Source organism: Notechis scutatus, chromosome 1, assembly GCF_049901735.1.
Source record: "Notechis scutatus isolate UNSWTSFEM ecotype Mainland chromosome 1, rNotScu1.2, whole genome shotgun sequence".
Taxonomy (NCBI): Eukaryota; Metazoa; Chordata; class Lepidosauria; order Squamata; family Elapidae; genus Notechis; species Notechis scutatus.
In genome coordinates, this window is record NC_142009.1 from 166,919,347 (window position 1) to 166,939,418 (window position 20,072).

General features: G+C 35.4%; 1 protein-coding gene across 1 annotated transcript in view; it reads left to right on the forward strand.

The window, feature by feature from the left end:
* Window positions 1–1,086: 1,086 nt before the first annotated feature.
* Window positions 1,087–20,072, forward strand: part of MYL1 (myosin light chain 1) — a 30,018-nt gene continuing 11,032 nt past the window's right edge. The window contains exons 1-2 of the mRNA XM_026673165.2: window positions 1,087–1,343; window positions 17,627–17,654. Coding sequence (XP_026528950.2) covers window positions 1,209–1,343; window positions 17,627–17,654 — 163 coding nt within the window. The 5' untranslated portion in view covers window positions 1,087–1,208. The remainder of the gene's footprint in view (window positions 1,344–17,626; window positions 17,655–20,072) is intronic.

Below are 20,072 nucleotides of genomic sequence, written 5' to 3' on the forward strand. Positions count from 1 at the left end.
GTATAAATGATTTTCAGCATAAGGTATCAAATGAACCTATGGGTGGCTATGGATTCAGAAATATGCTGGATCTAGCAGTTATTTCTCCAGCAGCAAAAAATAAGGTTCAGGTTCCTTTTCTGAATAAAAAGAAGGTGATTAATCAAAGCTTAAAGACTCACCTACTCAGGAAAAGAAGAGGAAATGTCTCTGGAACTGGAAATGAGAAAAGATAAATAGGAGGTTGTTAAATGGCTGTCAAATCAGAGATAAAAGGAAGACTGTTCTTGAATGAGAGCTAGTTTGCTTTACAGATAAGAAAAAATATCTCCAGTCTTTTCTGGAATAATAGATAGCCTATTTGCTGCTTGTATAGATTGGACTTGGTTATGTCAGCCAATAACACCCGACACTGAATAAAAAAGAAGAGCTTTTGGCTTTTAGATCAAACATTACTGTCAAGCCTGTGTGCTGAATATGTGAAGAATAAGAACAGATGGAAGAATCATGGACTGGCGAAAGAAAGACACTGTGGCTAAACCAAAACAGGCTTTCCTTATACGTCTACTTTTATTTTTAAACACTCCCTCTAACTCTTCGCTGGATCAACACTTTCTTCTTGCAAAGGAAAGAAATAGAGGAGGAGTAAAGGAGAGAGGTGGGGCATGATGTGAAGAAAATGAGGGGCGGGGAGGGGGAAGGAGGAGAGAAACCTGTGATCATTTCCCAATCCTTAAAGCCAACATTCCATCTGGAAATTCAATCCTACTCACAATGACACAGAGACATGAAAAATAAGATTAACAGCAGCAAAACTGACATTCCGGAATAAAACAGGTGTCAGTCAAAGTTCCAGGGAGATTGGAACTGTTTTTGTCATATTCCCCCTCTATTGCAAAAATGCACAGGAGTTTTTCCCCCCTTTTTAAAGGGCACTGAAGTTCCCTTGAATCTCACGAAGCTGTGACCCTCTTATCTTCCATTTATAGCCTGTCTCGGAATGACATCCCCCTTGACTAGCAAGCTGTCCAATCCAGCTGCAAGTGTCAAGATTGTATTAGGCACTAAGTGAAATATATATATGCCCTTATGGTGCTTAACACGCTGGGTCTACCTCCAAGTCATTGGGCTGGAGTCATCCTGACCACTCACTGCTCCTCACCCAGGAATCTCTTCCAGGCTTTTGGGGTGGGACCTTTTTTTTAATTTAAAAAAGAAAAGGAAAGAAAATGGCACCAAAGAAAGACGTTAAGAAACCAGCTGCCGCCGCAGCTGCTCCTGCTCCAGCTCCTGCACCAGCCCCTGCCCCAGCACCAGCACCAGCACCACCTAAAGAAAAAGCAATTGATCTCTCCACCATCAAGGTAAACAGATCGACTTGGGTGGTCACTGAAAAGCATCCTCCATCAAAGAGCAAAGAGAATTACATCAACCCAAATTCAGATCTGGGAGATGTTTATCTATTGCTTGTGATCATTGCTATCATTGCAGGGAACTTATTTAGCAGCGGAAAGGACCCTTCCTCCCTCTCTTTTGCAGGAACACACACACACACACACACACACACACAAACACCGCGAAAATATTTTGATTTGTCTTGTTTTGTAAGCTACAACAAAATGCCATATTTCACTAGCTTACCTAAGTGTACAGAAAAACTATCTTAGTAGCCAATTACAGTACTGTTTTTAACAAATACTGATGTTTAAACCATTTCAATTTGGCCTCTGCTTTACTCTTTTCCTCAGTTAAATATGCATGAGCCTACATGGTGGAATAAAACTTATGTTACCAAGAAAATTCACTGGCTTTTTTAATCAATAAAATTATATCCAATGAATATTTATTGTTCATAAAATTCATCCAGAACTCATTTTATATACAATAGTGAGCAACTTATAATTCATTATTTCTGGAGATATTTAATGTTTTTCCATAAGAAAAAATAGCAACCCAATTGAATACTTTTCATAGTTAAATTGGGAGAAATGTGGATGCTCATATGGATGTACAGTGAAATGTTTCAGTGACTACAACTTTTACCTTTGTTCACAATTTGCATCTTGCTTTGAAGTGGTTAATTAATATTTCTGTGTGGTTTCTTTGTTTTCAAGGCTAGCATGAACTACCTTTGGGATTTTGCATGGTGAAATAAATCTTTATACAGCGTAGTTATTATCTGATGTATCACAGTCTAGCATGTCTTGCAATGTTTGGCGAGCAAGAAGGTCTATCTTTGGAATGGAGCCAGAGAGAGCCTAGCTGGATAGATTCCTTGAGTGACCCTAAGTCCAGAGTCATTCTCCACTGACTGGCATTTTGATTTTATCAGACTCCAATTTAGGACACTCTACCTAAGAAATCTTACCTAATATGGAAACCTGTAGATTGGGAAATGATGGAAAGGGTAACAAGAATTTTCTTAGGTTCTCATATGAACCTTCCTATCTGTCTAATAAATTCTAGCACATTGAAATGGATAGTTATGTTTTATCATTACATTCCTATGTGTTTACCTGAAAATAAACATTAATAGATGTCATGATTAATATTGCAATCTTAAATACGAATTAATTTTTCCAAAAGGTTTTCAGACGTAATGATTTATAGTTCACTGAAGAAACTCATACTAGAGCCACTGGATATTTTAAAAAGGAAAATGCTAAAATTGAACTGAAAAAATACAACTGGCCCAACTAAGGCATTTTTTCTTTATTTAAAATTGGATTCGCTCTTGCATACTGGATTATAAAGAAGAATGCAGACTTGGTCTCTTACAAAAGTAATTTACATTAGTTTAATAGCTTATGTGTTAATGCGTTAGAATGAAATAGAATTTTCAATTTAGCTTTACACAAACATCACTAATAGTATATTTATCATCTGAAAAAAATGGAATGCTATAATTTCAGTCATGCTGCACCCCACAGAACTTTTCTGTTAGATTGGACAGTATATTTCTAATTAGGGTGAATTTTTCTAGGGGCATAGGTGAATACACAGTGATGGGAACAAGAAAGATTTATCTTCTACCAAATTACATTGCATGAGCATGCACACATGCTTATAAAAACCACGTTCTTATTTATGTTGAGGGAGGGTACCTGGATCAAAACAAACTAAGCAAACATTTATACTACAATGTGATATTTGTACATTGTTTCAAGTGCTGGAAATACTTTGTGAACATTCTCTCAGGAATATGACAACTCTGTAAATAAGAAATTGCTATTACCTTTCTGTTTTATATGTACAAGGAGGAGTGGTGCTGAGACAGGAAGAAAATTACTTACCTAAAGCAAAAGTCCATGTGATCTAAATTTTCAATCCCATGTACAAAACAAAAAGCCTATATAAACTATGAACACTCTTCTTAAAGAGTCGGGCTTAAATATACAAATAGATAATTAGCTTCCAATAAAACTAGATGTGAAAAATATGGATTTTTCATTTACAGGTAAAATGAATTCATACTATAGTTCTTTGGAAACAAGTCAGGATGGTTTCCAACATATCCTGTTCATGCATCACAGCCCAAAGTATTTCTCCATATATATTTTTACTTAAGTAGTTCATATCCTATCCTCACAATACCTCTATGAGTTAGTTGAGTAATCTTATCCCTGAAACTGAAAATTCAATCTACTCACTGGGCCAAGGTCACCTCCTGAGATGATTGTAATTCCAAGGATTAGATCTGAGGACTGCTTTCAAATCCAAGAACCAACCATCTCAAATGAATAAAATGCTTGTCACTTTCATTACTTACATTACTCAGAGCATTACTACAAGTAAAGGGTTTGGCTGAGGTTAAATCAGATGAGGAGAATTCGAGGGACCTTTCCATTCAGACTAAATGTGGTCAGACTAAAGTCACCATCTCATTCTCATAGATCTTAGTTTTGAAAGCTGAGAATATAGCTTTTGTGAGAGGTTCACGCTTGATAGGATGGATCTAACTGAACCTTTACACTATTTTATTCTGCTTCTGCAGCTTTCCTTTAGGTAAGTGACCCTCATGTTTCTTAGATATTATATTACATTTAAATGTAAAGGAAAACATCCTATTGGTAATATTTGTACAACAGAATAGTATATTTACTAACAGAATGGTATACAGTCTCTAACCTGAGCATGGGGTTAGACTAGAAGATCTGCAAGATCCCTTCCAACTGTTATTCTGTTTTTGGTAGTGGTTTGCTCTCCAAGCTTGTTTCTTTTATTTCTGTTATTCTGCTTTGTATTCTACTTACAGAAGTTATGAGTTCTGCATCTTTGGTGGTTTTCCTATACATTGCAGAGGGTTGGGTTAGGTGATCCTTGTGGTCCCTGCCAACTCTATATAAATAGTTAATGTTATTTCACTAGAAATTGTAATTATTAATTTCTAGCTCACATTTTTAAAGAATAAACAGATATAATAAAATGTTACATGAGCGGAAGAAAATATTTCAAATAGTTTAAATTATTTTCATTTTTATATGGAATACTTAGTACCTTCTTATATTTGAATTTCATTTCCATCGAACAGGCATTTTGTTGCTTGCAAGTTTTTTTTCTGAATGGGGCTAGTTTCTAGTACCACTTGCTGGATAAAATTGAGGACTATTTCATATTACACATTTTTCTGACCTTAAACATCAGGAATGTTTAATTATATGTCTATGGAGATGCTTTCAAGGATACTCTACAATGGTGATAATGAATACATCCAAAAATCAAGCAGAACTGAGATGCAGCTCAGTTCAGTACTTTTCCTTGTTATTTTTCAAACGTGACATCGATCAATTCTCTTTAAAAGATCCATATAAGAAGTAGGACCACCAGAACTGGGCTCCCAAAATTCACATGTCAGCAGAGGGATACACTAACCCTTTGGTGTCAACAGTAGATACCCATGAGTTCTCTGAACAGGAATCTTTCCTGATTATTGTTTAGATATGAGCCTTTCTTGGGTTTATGTGGAGGAACTAAATCAAGAACCTTCGAAACAAAATATATGACACAGGTTCTGTCCTGAAAATAGCCTTTTATTTCATCTTAGAAACCTTGGAGCAATTCTGCAGAATGTAGCAATAGAGTTTGTGGGAAATGGCTTTGGCAGTGAGCTGGGAGAAAAAGCTAGAATCTAGCTTTCTGGCCTCTCACTTTATTAATAAGTAACATAGTACAGTGTTTGCACTGCTTGAATATTATACCAATAACACTTAGATATCGCTTCACAATGCTTTACAGCCCTCTCTAAGTAGTTTACAGAGTCAGCATATTGCCCCCAACAATCTGGGTCCTCATTTTATCAGCCTCAGAAGGATGGAAGGCTGAATCAACCTGCAGCTGGTGAGAATCGAACTGCCAATTGGCAGCCATCAGTCAGCAGAAGTAGCCTGCAGTACTGCATTCTAACCACTGCACCACCACGGCTCTTATTATTATATACCACTAATACCCCTGAAAATATAGTATTCCTTGACTTAAGACAGATCACTTAGTAACTATTCAAAATTACAATGGATCTCCCTAAAGGTAAATACGACCTAGATTCAAAGTTTTGATGGCTGCGGCCCATAGTCACATGGTTGCATTTTGAGTGCTTGGCAACTGGCTCACATTTATGGCCATTTGCAGCCTTCCTTAGTCATGCCATTGCAATTTACCAACATTTATTTCCAATTTCAGACAAAAAAATACCCATTGGGTATAATGTGTTGACTTAATGACTGCCACGTTTGCTTAATGATCATGCACAGAAGGTTATGAAATCAGGTGCAATCATGCAATGACCCTCTTAACAACTCCACAACTTATAACTCTGGGCTTAGTTATAGTTGTAAGTCAAGGGCTACCAATATTCCTGGTTCTTCAGATTTTATGAATAATTGTTCATGTGATGATGATGATCTTCATCATCAACATCTGTTAGAGTATATAACAAGTCTACTGCTCCCTTTATTTCTGATCATCCAGGAAACCTGAGCAAATTAAATAGGTTTAAATTTGAGAAATCAGTATGCTATGTCTAGTCTCACACTTTCCTTACAATTGGTGAAGCTGGACTTTTGACAATCTATTTTGAACAGCTTTATCAAAAAACTATTTAAATCCTAAAACAATATTTGACATCAATTGTGGATTAACTCAGGGTTTTTCAAACAATCAGAAGCAACTTAGAAGTTGGTTGAGAATTTTTCATCTGCTTCTCACATTGTGTTTTTTAACACAGTTGAAGTAGCTCTAATCCCTAATTTCTGCAACAAGTGACATCTATTGATTAGGGTTCAAACTAATTTAATATTGGTAATCCATTGACACCAATTACTATGAATTGTACTCAGCCATTCTTGGAAATATTATTTTGCCTCTGGCATTTCTGCCAGCAATTGTGACTGTGTGCTAAAATACATCCATATTTACTAGAGAGTTGGTAGAAGTGTGTATGTTAATGAAGCTCAGTGTCCTATTCTTTTTATTTTATAATAAATTCTATAATTGTTTTATTTAATATATAGTTTCAAATTTAATTATTACACTCTAGAACAGAGGTGCTTAGATCTGGTCCACAGGGCTGCCCTGGAAAGAACAAAGGAGCAGTCCGCAGAGCCTCTGCCAGTGAAAAGGGAGCCCAGGAGGACCACATGTGGCCTTTCTGGGCTCCGTTTTTGGGCACAATGGTTTCCTGCAGCCCTCTGCCAGTGAAAATGGAGCTGGGGGGGAGGGTGCATGTGGACTCCCCAATCTCTGTTTTTGCTGGCAGAGGGCTAGCAAAATAAACTAAAAACAAAACAAAAGGAGAAATGTTTCCCCTTTTGCATTTGAGCATGCAAGAAGGGACAGGAAAGGATTTGTGCCCACTTCGAAAAACAGCTAGCATTGATCTGGATGCACAAAAAGTCTTTGATAATATGAGCTGGCAGTTTATGATATTACAACTGAAAGACATGGACTTTGGTGAAAACTTTGTAAATATGATTCAAGCAATATACTCCACTCAAATAGTGAAAGTGATAGTAACCAGAGAAATAACAGAAAACTTTAACATAAACAAGGGCACAAGACAAGGATGTCCCTCTTCTGTTCATACTAACCTTGGAAGTCTTGCTTAGACAGATCAGACAAGAGCCAGAAATAAAAGGTTTGGAGATTAAAAAAAGAACACTACAAAGTACAAGCATTCACAGATGACTTAGTATTTATCTTGGAGGAGCCTCTAAAAATGGGACTCAAATTAATAAAGAAAATAGAAGAGTTCGGCGAGGTGGCAGGACTTAAAATGAACAAGAAAAAGACCAAGATATTGACAAAGAATCTTACAAGCAAACAGAAAAATGGACTGATGGAAAAGATGGACATGCAGACAACTAAAAAAGTTAAGTACCTAGGAATTTGGCTAACAGCAAGATGCACATCCATTAAAGAAGACAACTACACTAAATTAATACATCAAATAAAGACAGATTTGGAAAAATTGAGAAATCTACAGCTGTCGCTGGTCAGAAGGATAACCACAACAAAAATGAATATCCTACCGAAATTGCTTCTCTTTATTTCAAGCATTCCCAATAAAGCTAGGAAAAATTTTTTTTGAGGACTTAAATAAATTGATTTCAAAGTTCATCTGGCAAGGTAAAAAACCAAGAATCAAATTGAAAATGTTAAAAGACATGAAAAACAAGGTGAGATTTGGGCTACCGGACTGGAAGCTGTATTATCAGGCCTCAGTGTTCATATGGATGAAAGAGTGGATAAATTTGAAGAACAAAAGAATATTGACATTAGAAGGACATGATTTACAATTGTAGTGGCATGCATTTGTATGGTACAGGAAAAGTAAATTACATAGTTACTTCCAAAGGCACTACATCAGGAATGCTCTCTTGTCAGCATGGGAAAAAATTAAACAGTCATTATATGAAAATACCAGTCTGGTTATCCACGATAGAAGTGCTAATATACCCTAGTGCTTTAGAACTGGATAAAATTGTAAGATATAAAGATATCCTAAATGAACAAGGGAACTAAAAAAAATCAGGGAATAGACTTGGCCTGGGGGTCACATATTCAAATACAAACATAAAATATAAGAAAGATGCAGAAATATGTGGATTTTATAAGGAACCCCTAGAATTGAACCAGATATTGTTAGGGACAGATGACAAATTAATAAAGAAAATTTATAATTACTTATTGAACTTTAAAATGGAAGAAGAAAATGTAAAAGAAACCATGATAGTATGGGCTAAAAATTTTGGATAGAGCATAGAATTAGACAATTGGCAAAAACTGTGGGAAAGAAATTACAAATTAACGATGTCAACAGTATACAAGGTAAATCTTTACAAAATGTTCTTTAGATGGCATTTGCCACCAGCGAGAATGGCAAAATTGTTCCAAAACATATCACCAGAGTGCTAGAAATGTAAACCGGTACTGGGATCCTACTACGGGCCAGCCGGGTATTGTGGTACGTGGACCTTGTCCAATGGCAGACAGCAAAATGGAATTGTTTCAAACATCGGGTTAAACTGGGATCTAAAAGGTGGTTATGTCAATGGAAAAAATACAGGTTAAAGATTAAAAAGGTGGTTATAAGAAATCATAGCACAACAAATCGATTTAAAACCAGAATTGTTCTTACTGGGTATACTACTGGGGAAATACAGCAAAAGAATTATATACTTAATGCCACATGTAATAAAAGCAGCAAGAATCACATATGCACAAAATTGGAAAAATGAAAGTATATCTATAGATGAAAAGGTAATACAGAAAATATTAGAATGCACCAAAATGGACAGATTAACGATGGAAATTAAGGATAAAGAGGAAACAGAGTATTATTCAACATGGGACTTATGGTACAAATGGTTAGAAAAACAGATGCAGAAGTCAGTAATTTTATAATAAAAGAAGATTAACAAAATAGAAGTAAATACATGTATATAGATATAGATAAATATACACACTATAAGTAATATCACCACTAGATTGTACTTGACTATAGATCAATGTGTATAGAGTGACTAGAGGTGAAGACTATACAGTATAACTATGAGAATAATGGTTATAATTATGGCATACAATACTATGTATATTATGTATATCCAAAAAGATTACATTGTATATTTATGAGAATAATGGTTAAAACTAGGGTGTATAATTTTATGTATATTCAAAAAAGACGTGATACAGACAGTACACAGTCATTGCAGAAATGGAAATATGATGTATGATAAAGGAAAATATACATTAAAAAATAATATATATATTTTTAAAAGCCAAAAAGCATCTTTATAGCGATTATATAATATTAAGACTCATAAAGACTCATAGAGAAAAACTCATTTTTTACTCCAGAATCAATATAAATAATTAAATAGTTGATTTTAGGTGCCATCTTTTCCTGAACTTTGCCTTCTCTTCTCCAGAATTCAGAAATAATTTTTAATATACCCAGGTTGCTATAAGGATATCTGATCTGAGACTAATAACAGGTAACAATTCAAACATCCTGTTGAATCCATGAAGTAGCTTGATAGTTTTGAAAGATATTCAAAGTGAATTAACACTAAGTTACAGATACTTCACTTGGGAATTGAGATATGCTTTGCTAACAGAGCCAGCAGGAAATCTGAAAGTTCAGATTTCAGCATTCAGTTCAGCTGTGAACTTATCAGATCCCTCTGAGCAAACTACTGTATGTCACTCAATTTCCTTGGTGGGATAAAGCAGGATGCAAATGCCCACACATCAAAAGTCTTGGAAGCTCAGAATTCTTTATTGTTGGCAGCACCTAAAACAGTGTTCTGTATTTCCTATTTTGAATTTGAGGGTATAGTTTTCAATGCAAAGAGTCCATGAATAGCCTTTGAAAAATTGGTGGTTCAAATTAAATTGATTGCTTTACAGGAAATAATGTGATTAATGCATAGGCATATGTGTGTTTATGTATACAATTAAATATTTAGCAATAGCAATAGCACTTAGGCTTATATACCACTTCACAGTGCTTTACAGCCCTCTCTAAGCAGTTTACAGAGTCAGCATATTGCCCCCAGCAATCTGGGTCCTCATTTTACCAACCTTGGAAGGATGGAAGGCTAAGTAAATCTTAAGTCAGTCAGGCCAAAACTCCTGGCTGTGGGGCAGAATTAGCCTGCAATATTGCATTCTAACCATTGCACCACGAAATACATTTAGACTCTGTCTGTAAGCATCTGTTACTTTTCAACTTTTCAAGCAAGAATCAACAGTAAGAAGAACATAGAACATACAGGTCCCCCCTTCCCCCCAAATAGGTACATAATAGAGGGGGGAAATGCAACAGGATCTCAGCACCCTACCCTTTCCCAAGGCCTGGGAGAATAGCCAGGTTTCAGTGATTTTTCTGAACTTCATCGGGATGAAGCCATATGGACCACTGTTGGATGCTTTTCCAGAAAGCAGGTATAATAACATAGAAAGTACACTTTCTAAGTCCTGATACATGAGATTACTTAACTTACTTAACATAGAAAGTACACTTTCTAAGTCCTGATAGATGAGATTACTTTGGGTTATTGTGTTAGATGGCATTTGTCCCTTGGAACATATGTATAAAATTACTGTGAGATCTATTTTTAAAATAAGCATGCCATGCATAGTTGAACACCATAAAACGAAGAAGTTATCTTTGAAGGGCATTTTTCTCCTACAGCACTTTAGATAAAATAACATCTATGTGAGAACTCACAATTAAATCTCTAAGTCAGCTGTTCCAATCCAGCAGCCTTCACATATATTGGCCTACAATTCATTGATTTCAGCTAATGGTGGTTTGCCTGTAGAATATGGACATTATAGTCTAATATCAGAAAGCACTGTGACAGCAGAAGGCTGTTCTTGATTAATGTTAGCACAATTTTAAGTAATCTTCCTTAAACTCATGTCCATCATATAAACTGGGACAACTTGGTTAGGAAAGACTCTTCTAAAGCAAACACTGCATTAGCTTTTGCATGGTATTTGATAATGTATATGGGTTGAAGCAGAATAATATTTATGCATGCGATTGTACCAATGGATCTTTGCTTATTTTGATCATTTTCTTAACTGTTGCATTTATGACTCAGTCAGGTCATTGCTGAATGAATAGCAAATGGCATAAGGAGAGAAGGTAAGGAAATAAATTGCACTGACGGACAATTCATAATAGCGAAGAAGAGGAAAAAGGTTAGTCTAACAACAAAACAATATTTTAAGTCCTGAAAATACAATCATGCTAAGATATATGATAAGATACTCAGGTAACTAGAAGAGAGTCTTCCAGAATATATAGTAATATATGAGTATTGATTCTCTGTATTGAATTGATTAATATTTGAATTGTTAATTCATACAGAACTAACACCATAAAATTGCAACATCATTATAGAATATAATATCATATCATTTTGGTGGCATCAACAATCAGACTTTGAACTTTTCTATTAATCTGACAAAAAAAGAATGGGAAGAAACAGAAGCTAACTAACCCGAGTAGCATTTGAGGCTGCCACTTAATCCAAGACTGATCTGAAGATTCAGTAACACTTCTTTAGAATTCAAACCTGATCACAAATTTTAAATAAGCTGTGGGGACTACAGAGCATAACCAGTTTTTCTGTCAAGATGATAACGACAATATGTTTGCATCTCTGATGCTTGACACTAAGGTCCCTAAGAGTCCAGGATGATGTAAACATGTGGAATCCTTTTGTACATAGCATTAGATGGCTATTAGTTTAAGATCTATTTTACTGGTATACAACTATTGCCAGTAAGTAGAACATTCTAGATTTTATTTTTAAGGTGCTACTTGACTGTAGGTTGAGCTACTAAAAATATACAAACAATTAGACGGTAAAATATTTCCATTCATTCCACCAGTATGGATGGCTAGTTGTAGGAAATGTTGGTATTGACAGTGGTAGTGGTCACTCCCCAGAATTATTTTCTTCTGTACAGGGCTTTTTATATTATGAGACCGGTACCTACATAAAAACTCATGCTATATTTTTGTGATTTTAGAAAATCTATTATGATCAAGTCTCCATTTTCAGTGGCAACTGTATGAATGTTCACGTGAGGAAGTTTTGGTCAGAAAAAAGGTGGATCTTTCCTTTTGTAAACTAGCCCAGCTCTTAGCGGCCCAGTACAGGCCAGTAATAATTAGCACCTTCGCAAAATAAAAACCAATCTTTTGGGGAAATTGCATTAGATGCTGCTGCCTCTGTTGCTAACCTTAGAAATAAGGACATACTTAACAGTGAACGTTAAATATGTTCCTAGGTGGAATATTTGACTTTATAACTGAATATTGAATAAAAATATTATTGTTTTAAATAGCACAAAGCACTAGAAATTATATTAACATGTCAAAATTGATAGCCATTATATCATGCTTTCCCTCATCCTCCGTGTAGATTAGTTTGGGTACTTTATGTATTACGGAAATCTGGGCAGTGTAGCTAATGCATGGATATGTCATATGAACCTTGCCAACTAGTGTGCCATGCAAATGCAGCCCAAGTTAGCAAGAAATATAGCAACCATAAATAGCAAAGTAGCACAATTGTCTATTCATTTATTGCCTAATAAGCTATTTACTTGAGAAAGAACCGGTGCATCAAGGTTCACTCCCAACTGCTACTGTAAACACAGTGAAAAGAAACACAGCCTTTTTGCTTTAAAGCAACTGATTTCTTTTTACGAATTTCAGAAGTCCTGTTCTTCTGATTAATTTGTTCCTAAGAGTTATCTTTTCAATAATGTTCTCCAACAAGCACTCGCTTTTCCTCTGAGGTTCAAAACTGGACCTGCAGATAGCAAGATCTGCCTGCAATCAGCTGTTATGGCCAGTAGGGGTCAATACAGTCTCCTTTAAAGGCAACTCAGCCTAATATTCCCTGCCGCTTTTGGTGGCATCAGCCATAGAGTGAGCAGGACAAGAGGAATGATGAGTCAAAGCCAATATAATGCCTTTCAATCTGCTGAGGCTCAGCCACAGGCCTCTTGCAGTACAGGGAGAGACTCTTTTTTATGGCAGTGACCTGGTTATGGAATGCTCTTTCTTCAGAACCCCTCTCTGCAATGATACCATTTCAAAGCAAAGGAAGTCCAATTGCCTCTTGAAAAAGCATCTATGGGACAACCATGATCTGGATGGCTGAGAATCTCCATAGGCATTTACCATTTCAATAGCATTCAATCCAAAGTCTTTCTTTCTTTCTTTCTTTCTTTCTTTCTTTCTTTCTTTCTTTCTTTCTTTCTTTCTTTCTTTCTTCTCTTTCTTTCTTTCTTTCTTTCTTTCTTTCTTTCTTTCCTTCCTTCCTTCCTTCCTTCCTTCCTTCCTTCCTTCCTTCCTTCCTTCCTATGGTGGAGATCTTATCCTGTGACTCAGCACATAAAAAACTTCGTAATTAATTATTTACTTGGCACAAAATTCTCCAAATATTGCTCCTCCCCCATTCATTAATAGCTATTATTGTTGCTGAATTCATTAATTAACTCATGATAGAATAAAATGAGGATTGTAATATAAAATGTGTTAGCCAGAATAGGGATGATGAACATTCTGTTCTTCCTCTATAAATGTGATATTTTGTGATTATAAGTCACTGTGCATTAGAGAAAGCAAAGGCCTTTTTGGTTTATTTTAAACAGCTTCTGTTTAACATTCTGTTTGTTACTGTGGCAACCAAAAATGATTTTGTAAAAAAGTAAATGAATCTGTTTAAGTTAAGGTTTATTTTTTCTCAGTCAATTCTTAGCATCCTTTTAAATGATTATTAATAAAATGGAACATTAGTGAAAATGGTTTTCTTTAACGCTTGGTCTGCCTCTCCATGTTCAAGTACTAGACATACAAGCTACTAATTGATAGCTTCTGGAAATTTTCAAGACTGACAAAAGCAATGTAAGTAAATTGTTTAAAAGGAAATATTTTGCTTCTAGTTCCTATGCCTGATTTCTTTCTGGAAGAATACTTGGAGCCATAAGAATACCAAATCCCATGTGACAGAATCTGCAAGAGAAGTGTGACAAGTAGTCAAATGGACTTAACTTATTTTGAAATACAATATTTATACTGAAAGGCACTCTGCCTAGAAAATTAGACTTGACAATCTTTGTTACTGCTTCTGTTTATCTTTGAACTTTTACTTTAAATGATACATGTCAGTTCCCAACTTTTGCATGATATATGTCAGAAGTCAGATTTGGGAAATGAAGAATTTCAGACTCCTAATGATGAGCTTGGAAAACCATCAAAAGTGTGTTTAGTTTTCATGGAAAGGTTTGAAGTTTGGAGATTCAAGTAATTCTCAACGAATCCTCATCAGTGTAAGAAAAATAAGTTGAAGACTTGATTAGAAAAACTAATAATTAGTTTTTAAAGAGTCTGTACCTTTTAAAAAGTTTAATTTTTCACACTCTTCAGAATTAGGAAGATAGATGTGTCAATCACCTAACATATTCCTTCCAGACCTATCTTGGAGAATTCAAAGCTTTAGGGATGCTGTAGATACTACCTGTAGATATTCCTCCTACCTGTCACCAAATTGCTCTTGGAGTGTCATGATGCTCTGGGTTTGATGTGGGTTTCTTGCCAAGAGCCTGTTTCATTTTGTGGAACTCCAAAACTTGCCAAACTGAAAGCATACCCCTTAGGTTTGCTTACCCAGATCTAAAATGATCTATTTTGAAACTGGAAATAATTACTCAATTTGCATATTTGATTTTATAGATAACATAAACATCATTAATGTGTGCTTTTTCAGCCGGATCCTAGGAAAAATGGGGAGCCTTAATTTAATTCCATTAAGCCAATTCTTGCATTTCTTGGGGATACATATAAAGAATTCCATACATATAAAGAATATAGGCATATTCATATTACATGGTAAACCATGCTATAGTTTCCTAATTAATGCCAGGCATTGTGTATGCATTTAGACACAAAAGGATTAAAATCACAATCAGGAGGCTGTGAGTTTGATCCTAGGTAGAGGCTAATATGTGAAATAGACTCTCCTGCTCGAGCAGGGGGTTGGACTACATGATCTCCAAGGTCCTTTTCAACTCTGTTATTCTATGCCTATACTGGGAGCTAAATGCAACATATAACCAACGTTAGTTCTATGTTTATCACTGATACTGGAGCTTGGCATTATGTCCCAATAAGAATGCGTATTTAGTCAACTGTTAACATTTCACACATCTATTCAAATACGGGAATGGGATGTAGGAATGATGAAGCAAAGTGCTATTGCTGTTTTGCCTAATTCCTGAAAATATGTGGGAAGTTTGTTTTTAAAACAAAAGGGCTTAGAGTGAGGATTAGATTTCTGTTACTTTACACATAGTGCTTCTAATGTGGCCTAATACACTAGGAACCAATTGCTTTCTCATGTTGCTTTTCTAATCCAGCAAGCCATTGCAAAGATTAGATCTATCACCTGTAAATTTCTCACCTATGATTAAAATTAAGCTGTGCATTAATAAAATGCATCCATCCATCAATAAAATGCATATATTTTGAACAAAACCTCATTTGACATGATTTTTTACCATACTACAACCAGACTAGTGTTTGCTTTCAGAGTAAATACCAGCTCTTGTCACTCCATTCCACTTGATTGATAAAATAAGCATGCAGTACTCATATTGTGTTCAAATTTAGCCCAGAAATTCAACTTCATGTTTCTAAAGAGAAGGCCTGAGAACCTACTAGGTTTTGTCCCAGATGACCAACCACAATGACCAGTCTTTAGATTAGTCCACCAAGAAACCTCTTGTGCTTTCTACAGGTATGATTCTATTTGGGGATGAAGGTGAGAGGGAAGTCAATGAGACTTGGGGAACTCTTTATATGGCCCTATACACATAGCTCAAGTCCATTTTAGGAAGGACTGACAGACCTTTGGTATGGGGAAGAGTAGGAGCAATCAAGGAAATGGGTATCCACTATCAAATTGTTCCTTCTCCATGTTCTTTCTAAACATGGTTCCCCATATTCATCCCTTTAAATGCACTAGTCTTCCAAGGCAGCAAAACTATTAAGTCACAGCCCTTTGGGCATCGAAGAGTGCTGTTATAGCGCTGGTCAATATTTCAGTTCTCCAGAATAAACATATCCAATTCAATATTGAATACAAATATTAAAAGTCAAACCAAACTGCCAATCTATTATCTCTCCGGTTCACTCAGTAGCCCCTTAAATAAAGAGGTAGACTACTCAAGATGTGTTCCACATTTATGTTGTGGAGTGATAAAATGCTGACAAGATTCCAGCCCTGTGAAACTGTGAACAGCGCCCTATCTTCTCTGCAGTGTCCTAAAAATAGTCTATGCCAGAGGTCCATCAAGAAATGGATCCTTCCTTCTCTTTGCCCTAAGAAAGCTAAAGAACTCTCCAAGGGGGAGTGGCTGCTCCAGTTTGGCACCCAATCCTCCCACTGATGTCACTGTCTTCAGTTCAATAAAAAGATCTAAGCACAGGGAGTAAGGACCACTCCCAGGGATTCAGACGCCTCGCGGCTAAGTCTGACGGCAGTGCTGCTCCTGCTCCTCCTCTTCCCTTCCAGCTTTCTCAGTCATGGTGGGTTTGCAAGGAAATTAAGTTCTGCTTAGCTAATGACTTAATGTAACATTATAATTTCCAACATTGTGCTAGTTGTAATAAGGCAGTCCAGAAATCAATTTAGTGAGATTTTTAATGGGGCAATGCCCAACAAAATCAGGCTGAAATGGGTAGATGTGTAACATACAAATTGTGTGTACATTACAGTTACATTTATGTATTGTATTGGGGTTATTTAGGAATTGATTCATTCATTAGTTTGCACATTTCCCACAACCTTATAGCAAGTTGCTGATAATAACTCAGATGTATTAAAATTATTGTGTGTAAGAATCCCAGTGAACCATCATAAAAGCAAGCTATTTTATATAGAGCTGAAAGAGCAGATAAATCTTTATCTAAAAGGACCTGTGGATGTCTGCAAAAAAGTAAATCTCATTGAATTAAATGGGACTTATTGCTACAAGTAAATATAAGTTTGTACTTCCCTAAGACTACTTTCATAGTTCTTTTCAATGTAATGCTGCTGCTTCTTACCTTGTGTTCACTAATGGAAAGCAGCAATTTATTTGATTTGTAATATGTATCATACCATATTGATATTCCATTTCCATGCTTCTCACTACATATAGAAAGATGTAACACTGATCTTTTTGTCATGAGTAGAGTGCATCCTTGGCCTGCTACTTCTTGAATGTAGCCATCAGCTATAGGATATGTGTAGTTTTTGTCTGTCAGTGCAATTTTTTCCAACAATACTAGTATTTTCCTTTTTTTCCCTCCTTGTTGCCAAATGCAGTCTTTCAGTGCTGATCAAATTGCTGGTAAGTGGAACATTATTGAATATTATTGCAATTTAATATTGTGATAACAAATGTTGCATGCTCATTGGCTTATGAATGTATTATTTCATTAGCAGTTTAGTAGTATCTCAGATATTGTAAGAAAAACCTGTCCTTTTCTTTGCATCTTGGAAAGATGTTTCATGGAGCAAGCTGGATGCTATGAATTCCAAAAAATATTTTTGTCATATGATTAATTTTTTTCTAACAGATCGAATTCTCCAAGGATCAACAGGATGGTGAGTTCTCAGGAAAAATGCATAAACAGAGGCAGACACATTTTCACATAAAGTACTATTAGAAAGTGTGCATTGGTATAAATAGGGAATTTTATTGATTTGGATTCACCAAACCTGTCATTCGACTCTCCTCATAGTTCTTCCCAAGATGAGACAGTGGAGGGAATAAAGTTAGCAAAGCCAAGAAAGGCAAACCGTTTTTTTTTCTAGCATGCTATACACTAAATATATGAAAAATGTACTATGCATAATTTCTTACTTGTGAATATTTAGAAAAGAACGGTGTATAACTGGAGAAAAAGTATAACTTCCCTCCATCTAATTTTTAAGATATAACATGAATTTTCATAAATAAGGACTGGTTTGGAATGCTTTTTTCATTCATGTAACAGAACTGTTGCATAGTTTCCTAATTCTGGTGATACTTTTTCTCAAAATAAAAATTTTGTTCTGTTTTATGAAGCCACATTTGCTTTAAAGCTTAATTTTAATCACTAGCTCTAGAGCAGATTTATTTCTATTCAGGGATATAATATTCAGTCAAAAGCAAGACATCTTTTTTACCATTAATGCTGCCATCCTAAGAGTATTTGCTCAAACAGATTTCAATGTAATATTGCAACATTACTCTTCCATCAAATGCACTTTTGTAGAAATACTTTTCCAAATAAATTGTGTTGCCAAACATAATGCTTAGATAAATAATAATAACAATAACAACAACAACAACAAATGGTCTTCCAGCTTTCAATTTAACAGCAGCAGGCAACATATATAGAGTCATTACTAATTTCTGTATAATATGTATGGTCATGTTGTTGTAGTAAAATTAATGATTTTACCTTTATTTCACCTTAATATGCCTTTATTACAATTAATATACACATATGCATTTGCTTACAAAATCTGTACTGCTACAAAGTATACTCAGGTTAAAACCTTCCTTTTTAGTTCATTAGCATGAATTTACTGGGCCAATTTGTATTAACTTTTAAGTCAATATCAAGTGAAGTGTGATGAATGAGAAGGATTTTTAGGAACATAATTTAGTAAGTGAGCATTTATAATAGATTGTTATCCCTATTCAGATTACAGTAATATAAATGATCAGTTGCCATTTTTGTAATCAATTTCTTACTTTAAGAAAAACATTAAAAAGTGGAGAAACGCTAAGAATATTTACTTCTAGATCACGTTTGTTTTTATTGTTGAAAGTTTAGAATTAAGCTCTGTTTCTAAACAACATTAATTCTGTCACCTGTAAAAGCAACATTTTAACTTCATGGAAACTTAAGCTTCATGGAGGGTAAAGGGAGAATAATCTGTGCTGCAATATCTTAGTGTAAAGCAGAGAAAAATGATTGAGCAAATATTTTATGAATGTTTTGCTGTGATGATTATTCTGATAACAAACTACAACAATAGCAAATATATTTTTAAAGTGTCAGAATATGCTTAAATATCATTTGTTCTGCCTGCTATACAGTAACAACCCACTATATGCACGATAAGGAGGCTGGCTTGCAGACATTTTCAAGTTTTTTTCTCACTATATATGTTTACTGGCTATTGTTAATAGTATTATAGTGGTGTTTACATTTACTAGACAGAGAGATACTGGTGATTAGATTTTCCAATGATAGTAATGAGGGTAGTTCTGTTCTTGATATCCAGCAAATAACTACTATATAAACCTTGAAGTATGTAGTAGCTTTCCTTCTACATCTCTAAAAGGCCAACTTTTTATAAGCTGTAAGAAGAGAGGATCTTGGAACAGGAGACTTCATAGGCCCCACACATCAGATAGAGATAGGATTAATATCAAATATATTGAGTTACAGTCTAGGAGCCATATGTCCTATCTCAGCAATTTAGAAGAGGGCAAAGAAGCTCCTTTGCACAGTGTAATAAGAAGGGCTAGAGTAAACCCTAAAATAGCAGCACAAAGCATCTAGGAAAAATTAATGCAGACTGCATACTTGATCGTATACTAACCCAACTGAATCAATATTAATCCTATATCTTTTGTTTCAGTGATTCTTTCTATCTTTACGATCAATATCCAATGCCTGGCATTTCCAGGTGGCAGCTGTATGACAAGCCATTAACTGTTCGAATAGTTGAATGAGTTTATCCCACACCAGATCGGGAAGACTCTGCCCTTTTCATAGGATTATGAAATTCATGGGAGAAGCTGCTTCAGACACATGTGGGAGGGCTAGATGCCTGGTCATGGCCACATCTATTTTTCTGAAATCCAGTTCAGAAGTTCTGTCCTTTAGAAAAAGGAGGTGGGAAAATGAGTAGTCTCATTAGGAATCAGGTGTCAGAGTGGAGCTCAAATGTGGCTTTGGCAATGCAGCTGCTCTACATGAAGAGAGTTTTCACATCTCTAAGTGATAAACTCCACACTGGAAA